Here is a 12,902-nt window from a genome sequence, read left to right as displayed (position 1 = left end):
AGTTGTGTATTTACTCATTTACTCACTCATGAAATGTCATTCGTTGTCTTGTTCATGAAATGAATGAAAATGGTAAATGAATGAAAACATTTTTAATACTTTTAGTAATATATATGATGCTGACTTTTTAGGTGAAGGTAGCATGCAAATGATTCCCATTTTTTTTTTTTTAATTTTTTTAACGTTTATTCATTTTTGAGACAGAGAGAGACAGAGCATGAACGGGGGAGGGGCAGAGAGAGAGGGAGACACAGAATCAGAAGCAGGCTCCAGGCTCTGAGCCATCAGCCCAGAGCCCGACGCGGGGCTCGAACTCACGGACCGTGAGATCGTGACCTGAGCTGAAGTCGGAGGCTTAACCGATTGAGCCACCCAGGCGCCCCAAATGATTCCCATTTTTGAATGCTGTAGAGATTTTTGGGTTTTTATCAAAAACAGATTTTATATCATAACTTTTGTGTATTTGTTAGAAATTTGAGGGTTTTTGTTTTCTTTCATCTATTTATATTGTTTCCTAAAATTGAACTATTTGCTTCTGGTATAAATTCCCACAGTATTGTATTTCTTTGATAAATCCCTGAAATCTGAAGTCTGTTCTTTGGTTTTTTGTTTTTTGTTTTTGTTTTTGGTTTTGTTTCACTTTTAAAAAAAAATTATTGAGATATACTTGACATACAGTGTTATATTACTTCCAATTAAGTTAGTTCCAATTAGTTAGTTCTTAGTTCCAAGTTAGTTCCAATTAGTTCCAATCAAGCATAGTGATTTGATAATTCTCTACATTATTCAGTACTCACCACAAGTGTAGTCACCATCTGTCACCATGTACATTATTACGGTTTTAATATTTCCTGTATTATACTGTTCATTTTTGTGACTTTTTATTTTTTAACCAGAAGTTTACCTTTTAATCTCCTATGTGTATTTCGCCATTCCCCTACCCTTTTCCCGGACTCTGGCAACCACCAGTTTGTTCTCTGAATTTAAGAGTGTTTGTTTTTGTTTTTTTAGATTCTGTATGTAAGTGAAGTCATGTGGCATTTGTCTTTTTCTGACTTGACTTAGCATAATAGTCTCCAGATTCATCCATGATTTTGCAAATGGCAAGGTTTTATTCTTGTATTTATTTTTACTTTTAATTCAGTTTTCAAAAGTAAAATTGGTTTGTAGGTTGGGGGAGTGGATATTATTTTTTATCAGTTATCCGTTTTACCTGACTTCATAGAAACTACTTGAAAAGTTTCCATTTTTTGCTTTGAGTTAATTTTAAGTAGCATTGGAGATATATTTTCTCAAAAGTTTAATAGAATTTATCTGTGAAATTATCAGGGTTTACTGATTTTAGACCATGTAATCTTTTTTTTTTTTTTAACGTTTATTCATTTTTAAGAGACAGAGGAAGACTGCGTGAGTGGGGGAGGGGCAGAGAGAGGGAGACACAGAATCTGAAACAGGCTCCAAACTCTGAGCTGTTAGCACAGGGCTCCAACTCAGACTGCGAGATCACGACCTGAGCTGAAGTCGGACGCTTAACTGACTGAGCCACCCAGCGCCCCCTAGACCATGTATCGTTTTAAAACCTTTTTCTTTAGAAAAGATTTGTTTATATATATATTTTCCTTTTCTGGCTTTACTTTGGTTCTTTGGTAATTTTTCATTTGGATTATCAACTGTTTACATTGAGATGAGCAAATTTAATTTCTTCCTCTGAATCTTCCTCATATCTTTCTCTGAAGTTACTTGCTCCCACTTTCCTTTCTTATTTTGTATATTTTTATGTTGAGCCCCACTTCCACCTTTATGTCCACTGCCACCTTGCTCAGATAAGCATCCCCTGGAATATATTTAAACATGTTTTTTTATTAACATTTTATAAGTAGTTATGAAGTTCATTTTTTAATGTACATTTTAATAAAATGGTGGCAGAACTCTTGAAGCAAATGCCACAGAAATGAAAAGCACTGATCTAGCTGATACTATATTATCAAGCATCAGTAACACAGTATGATACTGGACTTGCCAAAAGATTCCACAGGTCATAGGACAAAATAATGTCAGAATAACCAAAAATATTCTGAAAAGCATACCAAATTCATTATGAAATAAAGAATATAGTAATGGTATGGATAGAGACTAGGACAAAATTGAGTCTAGAAAAGACATAATAAGTATATATAAAAATTATAGAGGATTACAAGGAAATGCTTTATTTAAGTCAGGGAATTTAAATTTACTGAATAATCTGTGAAGAGTGTTAGGACAATGGACTGTTAGGAAAAAAATAGTACATTATTATGTCTTTATTTTTGGTATCAAAATCAAGATGAATAAAAGTTTTTTTTTCTTTTTTTAATACATATGACTAGTAAAAAGCTAGGGGATCTCTGAAAATAATCCTAGTGTGGAAAAGCTTTTTAAAGGACTGGCACAAGATAGATAAATTACAGAACATGAAAATTTAAGCTTCTTTATGACAAATACAACAGCAGTAAAAACATGCATTATAAACAAAAATCCAGATCCATTTGAGATAAGAGTATTTTGCCAAATATGACAAAATTCCATTCAAGAAATTAGTTTAAGTATGATGTAAAGTATGTTCCCATGTGCATATCATACATATGTATATACACAAACCCTTTTAGTATGTGTACAGGACTTTTTTTAGTGTATTGCAGAGCTTTTTCCCAAATTCTTCATGGAATGGTGGTTATCTCTTTGGGAAGATTAATCATGAATTACAATTTTTTATATTATGTGACCTGAAATATTTGAATTTTTTAAATAATAAAATGGATGGATTGCAGAACTTTTTTTTTTAACTTTAAAGATTTTATGTCGCAGATTATCTAAAATAAATTTGCCTCTTCACAAAGCAAGGACTCCGTTATCTCAAAAATTTATACAGCCAAATAGTCAAAAGTTTCTAATGGAGAACATTGATAAAATGTTGAGTACATCTAACTTTGAAAATCATCCTGTAAAATGTTAAAATTAAAACTTTAGAGAGTTGTAGACTCACCTTATAAATTTGAAGATGTGTGTGCTAAATATAGAGATTTATAATACTAGGTCATCAGAAATGTTTGTCAAGAACCTATAGAAAATGTCACTGAAATTTTTGGCCTTTTTTAACTAGATGAAAAGATGGACTTTCTGAGTAGACATTTTGCATGAGTCTATTCGAATTCCTTACGGTAATATATGTATATATATGTACATATATTACTGTAGTATATTTTTATGTAATAGTTACAGGTTTAAAAACTTGCAAGTTGTTAAGTGGAATATCATATATAAGTACTTAAAAATTCTTTCAGTTACGTGACACTGTGATGAAGCCATGGACTAAAAACTCCTCCCGAGCTGCATTTTAATAGGCGCAGAATCTTTTAAATTTATCACGGATTTTTATGTGCAGATTTAAAATTTATACCTAGAGACTTTAATGTCATACAACTTATGATCAGTTGTCATTGAACATGTAATTGTTTCTAGATTTCACATTATGCTATACTTTGAGGTTGTACTATAAATCTTTTGTGACTATGAGTTATTTCAGTATGTTGCTAACATTGATTTATATTATTAGTTCATGTTACTTTAATTTGAATGGACGATTTCTTCACCAGCCACTTAATGTAACAAATACTAAGTTTAACTTATATGCAGTTCTGAAAGCTTTGTAGGAAGTACTTTAGTTTCAATAGAAACATTCAGGGTTTCTTTTCTCATGGAGATACTTACGTTTTGTAACAGTGATATGTCATACATCGTATATTTAAAAATAATGTGATACTTTAAACTACTGATGTAATTTTAAAATAATATGATACTTTACGCATGCAAAATTATTATATTTGTTAAAGGTTTCCAGTTTGTAGTTACTACATATGTCATTCGTAAATTAACAAGAATTAAAATGCATTAAGATACATTTAGCCTATTGATTCTCATTGAGACTTCAGTTCAGAACCTACAACCAAGATCTTGAAATGGTTTGAGATTGTTGCTTGAATAGCAGTTATCATTGTATTATAAACATGTAGACATAGTTCTCTAGTCAGATACCGGCCAGTAGTAAAGTAGTTCCGTTGAAGTATGAGAAAGTGTTCTTGTTTCCTGTTTAAAGGTATTTCCAATCACAAGACTGATTTTAGAAGTAAATAACCATAAAAAGTAAATTATAAATATAATAATAAATAGTAAATGGAGAAATAACCACAAAGTAAATGGATAGCTGTCTTCACTTTTGTTTTACTGATTTAAATATTAAGTACTGTAACATTTCATTGTTTTCTTCAGAAATTATTAATGTTCTACATTCTAATGTTCTTAATTGTTTTAGGCTGCAGTTCATGGAGCTCGTTTCAAAGGGCAGGATCTAAAACTGGCATGGAATAAACCAATAACTAATATTTCAGCTGTTGAAACAGAAGAAGTTGAACCTGATGAAGAGGAAGTATGTTTTTTTTTTTAATTTGTCTTTGCCCTCAAATGTTCACATTTTTTATGAAATGTGATTTTATGGCTGTGATTTTAACCTAAAACTTTTATTCCTGAGCCATATTCCAGGCAGGGGATATCAGATAAATGCAGACAACTTTAAATTTTCTGGATTAATGAGAACTGTGGATTGCTAATCCAAAAAAAGAAAAGAAAAAGAAAATCATATATATATATATATGTGTGTGTGTGTGTATATACATATATACATATATGTATATACACACACATACTCAGTTTTCATTTACTCTTAGAAAACAATAATTATTCATTAGATTTTTATCCACAGGAAATCTTGTAATATTTTAAGTTTAGAGTATATATCCTACTTATTTGCTTTATTAACATTTCAGGTTTCCTTTATTTTAATTCATATTGTTTTAGTTGATTAGAGTGAATGCCTGCTAAATGGTAGATACTGTGATAGGCACAAAAATGAATAAGACACGGTCCCTATCCTCAAGGAGCTTATAATCTGGAAAGGGGGGTGGTGACAGACACATAAAAAATTAATTATAATGAAAGGCAGAGTGATATGCTCAATAAAGATTTGAACAATACGCTGTGGGAACCCACGGGAAGGAGTGATTATTTCTGTCCAGAAGAATCTTGAAGAAGGTGGTGACAGTGGAGCTGAACCCTGAAGGATAAGAAAGCTTTCCATAACCAAGAGCCAGCTCTTGGTTATATATCCCAGCCAACTGGGAATATAGTTGAGAGAGGCATTTTAGGTGTGGAAGAGGAACAGGTATGGAAGGGTCCCTTTTTCTTGGGTACAGCAATCAGTATGGTGGCTTAGAGGTGTAAGCATAAGGAACAGTGAAATGGGAGAGCACTTTGAAACCATACACTTAAAAATAAGCAACTCTATTTTAATCATGAAATAAGCTGTAGGAAAAAGTTGAGGAAGTTAATAAATAAAGGTAAGGTGGGGAACTGATTCCATGTTTTACCTTTGTTAGATTCTTGTAATGGCACTTCATTTTGTTTGAAGAGCATTCAAGGCTGTTATACATATCCGTAGTCAAATGCAAGAATAAAATGTGTATTTTGAAACTCATATACATGATTTGTCATTTTATATTTTAGATTATACCTTTGTCCTTCCATGAGTTTGAATTGAATGGGGAGAAAAGCAGGAGAGCTCCTGGTATTAGGTATTTTGAAAAGTTTGAAAAGCAGTCTGAGAAGCTTTTATGAAGGGAATGGGGAAAAGCAAGGAATTCTATAAAAGAAATGTTTGTTACATATAGCAGAAAAGAAATATAAATCTTGATAGACTTTTCTACAAGTTAATTGGTTGATTTAGTGTCCAGGGTTAGGGTAAGTCAGAGAAGATTTATTGATGTTTTCTTTCTTTCTTTTTTTTCATTTCTTTTTTCTTTTTTTTTTTTTTTCCAACAAAAGGTATTGAGCAATGTTTTGTAGGTGTAGAAGATGGCATAATTTGATTGAGTGAGGCAGGAGAAATGGCATGTACAAAAAGCTTACTTAGATATTTTTTTAGTGCTTGTTTGCTAGAAGCAATAGAATAGATACTGTAGAGAAACCATTGAGTGGATAAAGGTTGCTTTTCTTTGTTTCTTGAATATTGTAGCTATAGAAATACCTTTTGTATTCGACTCTGTTGAGAGAAATCAGTATTTAAAAGTGTCACCTTTTTTCTTTTCTTTTTTTTTTTGGGTAAATTCCTAAATGCATTTTAACCTAAAGTTTCAGGAAGAGTCTTTGGTGGATGACTCATTACTTCAAGATGATGATGAAGAAGAAGAGGACAATGAATCTCGTTCTTGGAGAAGATGATTTGACTGATCATTGATCTGCATATGCTAGAACTCTACCTGTGTTTCATTAGTATTATCTAATGTACTTTTACATATTTGTAAAAACAATTTTTTGGTAAAATGTGATGAAGATGGATTTCACAAATAGACAAAAGAGAAGAAAACTACCTTCTGATCCTGTATTTTGAAAGATTGATGTTTGCATTTTATTTCAGTAAACAATTGCTAAAGACATCACACTAGAAACATATGCAATGTTTTTATTACATACTTCTACTGAACATTACAGAATTCTTTGGGTTCTTTGTAATTTAATGAATAGGTCTAAAAACTTATGACCAATACTTGTTATAACTTAGAGGATTTTGTTTTACTCCAAATAAGGAATGAATTTGCATTTAAAATCTTAATGAATGTTTTCAAAAATGAATAGATAACATAGTACTCTAACTAAAGTCTCCAAGTTATGTATTCATAATATTACATAGTAGTATGCTTAGGCTTTACTATGTATTAGCCTTTTGTTGGACTTGTGTATGTATTTTACCATATGGGTTTTAATGATAACGGTGTATGACTGCTTTGCATATAAGTCCTTATACATTCAGATGTTAAAAATAAAGCGGAATGGTCTCTTGAAAAGAACAGAAAAGAGAAGAAAAGAAAATGACAAAAAAAAAAGCCCACAAAGACCAAGACAATGTTCCTTGATTTTAAAAAAGAAAAAAAAAAAAAAAAAGAAAGAAAAGAAAAAAAATTAAAATAAATAGACCATTCCAGATGGTGATCTACCCTTCCCCCCAATTATCACAAAAGGAGCTATAATCACTAACTTATTAATAATGATTACTGGTACCTTTACAAATAATGTACAATCCAATGTTAAAAATTTATACCACTTCAGTTTGGTTTGATCCTATAAATTTTCAACAGCTGTCTTAAAATTTAAAAGCAGGCTGATTAGTTTGGAACCAGACTTCAAGTAGAGCTAACATTTGGTGAATAAGAAAACATCACATTACATTTTGGATGTATGAAAGAAAACTTGACCATTTGAAGATGTATGAATAAAGAAATGTACTATAGATACTACTTTAGGAAAACACTGTTTGGTAAGTGTTCCAGTCTGATATTTTAAGTGTGCATTTCCTATACTTTGTATAAAAATCTTTGACATTTGACACAATATTGTGATTTTTAAGTGGATTTCTCTGGCAAATGAACGTGATCATTGAAAGTTGATAAAACAGCAGTTTCAGGAAATAAATGCATTCTTTGTAGATTGAGGGGGTGGGAGATTACCTGTTTATCTTTTAAAATTCATCATTTCAGTTGCAAGTGTTCCTGCCCCTTCTGAGATTATAGTGATTATATTAAATGTCACATTAAAAAAAAAAAAAAATCACTTTCTTCCCATACTGGGATCCTCACAGTCACAACTGTAATTCCAAACACCATAATCTTCTGTCAGTGGGGTAAATAATGGATGCTGTTCCTGTTTTTTTTTTTTTTTCCTCCCACATTTAGGGTTAAAGTTGTATATATGTTCCTGATGATAATGCTATTTCATAGGAATGTTTGGGCTTGCAGTTGGTACACGTGTTAATATTTAAAATTTCAAAATCAATTTCTTTTGTCAAAATAGTGACTTTACTCAAAAACTTCTTAGATCTGTGATATATTTTTATGTAGTCTCTTGTATGTTGACTATGTGCTATTCTGATTCATTAGGTAAGTTTGTTTTCTTTTCTTTTTAGTAGTCGTGAAAGGTGCCAAATTGGCAGAGGCTCACGTTTCTTCTCTTTACACCAAACAGGTATTATAAAGAAAGAAAATCTTTCAAAGGCCAGTTAAATCTCCATGCTGATTTTTTGGCTTTATAATTTGATTAATACATTTTAGCCTGATATTTTAAAAATTATTGTAAAATAATTACTTCCTACTTATTTAAATCCATAAATAGCTTATCAGTTTCCCTAGTCTTAAATTCTCTAGTAACCCAAAATTAAAATGTTTTCTTAAGCCATATTGCTTTGAATGAATCAGAAAACAAGCGTTTCAGTTTGGTCCCAAAGTATGGGGATTAAACATTACACACATTCATTAGGGTCACAATTATATTATTATTCTCATTAATAAGATCTTAGCTATAAATATTACTTAGTATTTAATGATTGGATTTTTAAAATTAATATGTTTATAAATACTAGTACTCTGTATGTACTATCATGTTTCTGATTTAAAACTTAAGATATCCCTTTGAAGTAGTTGCTGATTCCCATTTTACAGATAAGGAAACTTAGGCTAATAGAGTTGGAGTGACTTGCCCAAAGTCACAGCTAGTGAGTGAAAGGACTAGATTTAAATGCCGGCATTCTGATTTCAGTGCCAATTTTTTTTTTATTTTTTTTACTTCTACATTGTTACTCCTTCCTAATTATTGATTGAGCATGAGATTGTGTTTGCAGTAAATGTGGTAGTTCTTGCACAAAATTAGTAGACTTCCTGGTCATTAGCTAGTTCATACCTTTACACTCCCTTCTAATACAGCACTTTGTTCATATCTCTGTTACAGTACTTATGTTGTAATATAATTTATCTGGTTTATATGTCTGTCTTCCCCACTAAATTACAAGCTCCTCTAGGAAGGGGACCATGTCTTATTCATCTTTTTATCTCTAGTGATTATCACAAAGCCTGGCTCATAGTGGGCACTCAGATGTTTGTTGGATGAATTAACGAATGAATGCATATTTAAATCTCCAATAATGGAGTGACAATTACCACCCTTGTTAATTCTTATCAATTTTTCAAAAGTCTCTCCTGAAGGTCTTCTCCGTTATTGAGACTATTTTGCTAAACAAGTGATACAGTTAAGTATTGCAACAGTGGGGTTACAAATACTGTTGGAGGAATGTACATGTAGTCTTAGTGGAATTTCCACAGCAATTAAGTGAGACATTAATAATTTGGAGTATTAAATGTTGTCAGTTTCAGGAGTAAAACAGCTTTTGGTTTCTGTCAGTGTATAAGAATAGAAATACCAAGAGCCACCAATCTAGTCCATCCCACTAATTTTCTTTATATCCAAAGATGACCTCGCATAGAATACTAGATAAGAGATTTAGCTTATGGTCCCAGCTCTGCAACTAACTCTCTGGCCTTAAGCAAGTGTCAACCAGGAGTGTTTCCTTGTCTGTAAAATGAAAAGGCTTGGACTAGATGATCTGTAAGGTCCCTTGCACATCTACAGTTTCCTTGGTGGTATATTAGTATTTGATCTAAAACAATTTAATGTATCTGTACCAGTTCTCCCTATCTGTTGCCATTATTTCTGTCATCAATGGAAGCAACTTAGATTTGATTATGATAATCTGTATATCATGTCTTGGTACAGTTTTATATGTAAGTGTTCCCAAATGCTCACCGTTGGCTGGTGCAAAATTCATTTAACCTTTAAAGTATAGATAAACTTCCAAATTCACTAGACTTTTCCTACCTATAACTTTTCCTTTTGCTTCTAAACTCAAAGGCTAAAACACTTTTCCTATTACAATATGCTACCTAAAACTTGAAACACATTTTAAATTCTACAGTTCTCCCAACAAGTTCTTTGTTTTAGTATAGATCTGAGCTGAATTTGAAGTCAAAAAGGATTGAGAACAATGTAGTAGTCACTGCTTACAGGAAAAAATTGAGAGAAATTATATATTATTGGTTAAAAGATTGATTAGGATTACTTCAAGGGATGGTTGAGTTGTCATTTTACATATTTCACTCAATATTTTATGTCTACTTAAGCAGTGTTGTTTAAATGTTACTGGATAATTGTAAGATTTAAAAAATTAATTTTAGTATTTAACTGATGCCCAACCATTTAATGAAATCATGTTGCAGGAATGGGAGAGTATTCCATAGCTCTTGTTTTACTGTAATATGATCAAGTGTATCAACCAGTAGTTTACTATAAAGATGAGACTTTAGTGTTTTAGCTGATGACCTGTAGAAAGTATGGCTGAGCTTAAATGTAGGAAATTTCCTGTGACTAGAACTGTTTATGGGAACTGTATTTCCAATCTTACTTGGAACACTAATCATTGACTCTAAGGGTTACTTAAGAAAGCAAAAACAGTTGCTTGTTTGATATGTGGAAATATGAATGGTTATTTTAGAGTGTTATACAAACTTTATCAATCTATATATTCTTTTTTTTCCTTCCCCTTACACATGATGTGAACCAGTTGTAGAAAATTAGTTTTAGTCCTTCTAGAATTTGTATAAATATTTGTAAGCTTTTTTCCTTCCCTTCCCTTCCCTTTTAGCCTTTTAAAACAAAGGCTGCATGAAATTCTGCATGAAATTCTGGCTAATTAAATTAGTTCACTTTTTGGTCTTTTCTCTCAGGGCTTCTCTTACTCTTCTAAAGCCCTATAAATAAAAATGAAAATTCAATCTAGGATTAAACCATCAGGGAATGATGTGTGTAAGGCAGAGAGGAAAATTTCCTTTTCCCAGATCTCAGGAACTACCTTGTTCTTGTTAACTTCCTGAACTGGCTAGTTATTCTAAGGTATGTATACAGGCTTTTAGAGAAGAGTAGTTTTTTTTTCTCTCTCCGATCATTATACACCTATCAGATGACAGATTATCTTCCAGATTAGCTACCTAAAAGTTCTAAGAAAGAAAGAAATCTTGGTGAAATGACTGCCATTCTCAGTAATTTCTAATTGAAAACGTCATACTTTGTTAGTAGAAAAATTCTTAATTTGGTAAATAACTTTCTTGCAGTTTATCAGTAATATGTACTCATTACTTAGTGTAACTGAAAGCATTTTTTGCGTTTTTTTTGTATCAATTTAAGATTACTTGTTTCTTTCTAATTACTCCTCCCTATTAACTTTATTTCATCCATCCACTTATCTTCCCATCATCCAAAGTTAGTCTTCTTTTGTATACCAAGCACTGTCTCATTCTGATGTGTTCTTTTTATTTTTGGTTGTTAATCATTGTGTTTAGTATAGAATTTTATGTCCTATATTAATTAAAGAATGAAGTCATTATCATATGGAGCTTAAGGAAAGTAGATCCAACTCACAATTACTTTGGAATCTTTGGGAAATTTAAGAAGATTGTTCTTGCTTTAATTTTTATATACAGTGTCTTGGAATTTGTTCATAATTTCTTAAAACTACTTTGCCTACCCATACTTCTATAACAGTTTACTCTTTTGTCAGTTACTGCATTTCCTAAGCAGAAATTGTAGACCACAGCCATGCTGTAGTGCTGAGATCTTTGTGGCTTAATGTTTTAAGGAAGCATGATGCAGAGAGGTTTTGTTAATATCATTAACCCAAAGCTGATTCTTTGTGGAATTTGTTTCAACTTTGATTTTGATTCCTTTCTGAAATAGATTTTTTTTTTTAATGTTTAGAAAAGTTGGCGATCAATTTATGGTGTGATTCAGTTTTTAGATTTACTTACTATTTTCAAAGTGTTTTTAATAGTCTTCTCTTTTTCCAGCAGAGAGAGATCATCATTGCCTGAATTTAGCTTTGTGACTACAACAGCAAGACCTGTTCCTGTCTGGAGACGACTGTTAAAATATCATCCTATCATTTTATGTTTGCTCTTTATCAATTTGAATAGATGTTTACATGTACTATAATTGGCATTTTGTCTCTTCACAGTTCTCTAATTGGTACATCCGAGTCCAGAAGTATGTCTGAGTGTGTGCTTTGTCTGACCTTATTCTTAAACGTCTTCTCCCCTTACTTTATATCCATTTATTTTTTAAACACTAAGGAAAAAGACCTTTTGGTTTCCTAATATGAGATAAGTTCAGTCTCAGCCACGTTGAAAATTGTGTCTAAGAAATCTATAAAGCCATGATATTGTGTTCATTAGCATGAACAATTTAGAATGAAGAAAATGATTAAAAAGTTAAGCATGGGTTTGGTTTTAATTTTTCTGGGTTTTAGGATACATTTCTGGGGTTAAGGTAGTCACTTAAATGATTTTGAACAGATGCTAAAATACTTTTTTATACACTATAATAACTTGCCTATTTCTTCTAAATACACTTACTGAGGTTGTTGCCAAGGCCACTTACCCAAATAATATTTTTAAAAAATTTCTTAGCTCTTCAAAACCAACAAGGAGAATAATTTTCTTTCTTTTCAAATAATACAGGATGATCTGTGGATTATAAATATTGAGAAATTTCTATTAAATGTCTGGTTTACACAGTTTGTCCATATTTTCCTCACTTGCAATCAAGACATCAAAGACAATCTTAAAAGCAAGGGGAAATTGTGTTGTGTGTGTAACATTGTTAAAGATTATAGTTTTACTGTCTTAAAAGGTGTATGTCCATATTTATTTATAAGCAGTGTGACTTAAAATTATTTATAAAGAGTATGATTAAATCTTATCCTAAATATTCACCCAAAATACCATTTTTTGTAATGGGCACCATATAAAGAAGTTTTCAGAAAATTAATTTCTGAGTATTTCTTCATAGATTCTCATGAGGCATTTGAGAAGTTTGGAAGTTGTTCTTAGTAGCAGCTCTTTATTAGAAAAGTGGAAATTACACTTGATTCTATTTGCCCT

At 31.5% G+C, this 12,902-nt stretch overlaps 1 protein-coding gene across 12 annotated transcripts in view; it reads left to right on the top strand.

Moving 5' to 3' along the window:
- Window positions 1–12,006, top strand: part of RBM26 (RNA binding motif protein 26) — an 82,749-nt gene extending 70,743 nt beyond the window's left edge. For 10 of the 12 annotated variants that reach the window (XM_049647128.1, XM_049647126.1, XM_049647121.1 and 7 more), the window contains 2 exons: window positions 4,349–4,462; window positions 6,220–7,057. In XM_049647128.1, coding sequence (XP_049503085.1) covers window positions 4,349–4,462; window positions 6,220–6,309 — 204 coding nt within the window. In that variant the 3' untranslated portion in view covers window positions 6,310–7,057. Of the gene's footprint in view, window positions 1–4,348; window positions 4,463–6,219; window positions 7,058–11,810 lie in introns of those variants that run through there. The other 2 variants (XM_049647123.1, XM_049647122.1) reach the window with 2 other exon arrangements.
- The last annotated feature ends 896 nt before the right edge of the window (window positions 12,007–12,902 follow it).

This window comes from Panthera uncia (genome assembly GCF_023721935.1).
Source record: "Panthera uncia isolate 11264 chromosome A1 unlocalized genomic scaffold, Puncia_PCG_1.0 HiC_scaffold_16, whole genome shotgun sequence".
Classification (NCBI taxonomy): Eukaryota; Metazoa; Chordata; class Mammalia; order Carnivora; family Felidae; genus Panthera; species Panthera uncia.
The sequence above is the reverse complement of the archived record's forward strand: the minus strand, read 5'-3'. Positions and strand labels throughout refer to the sequence as shown.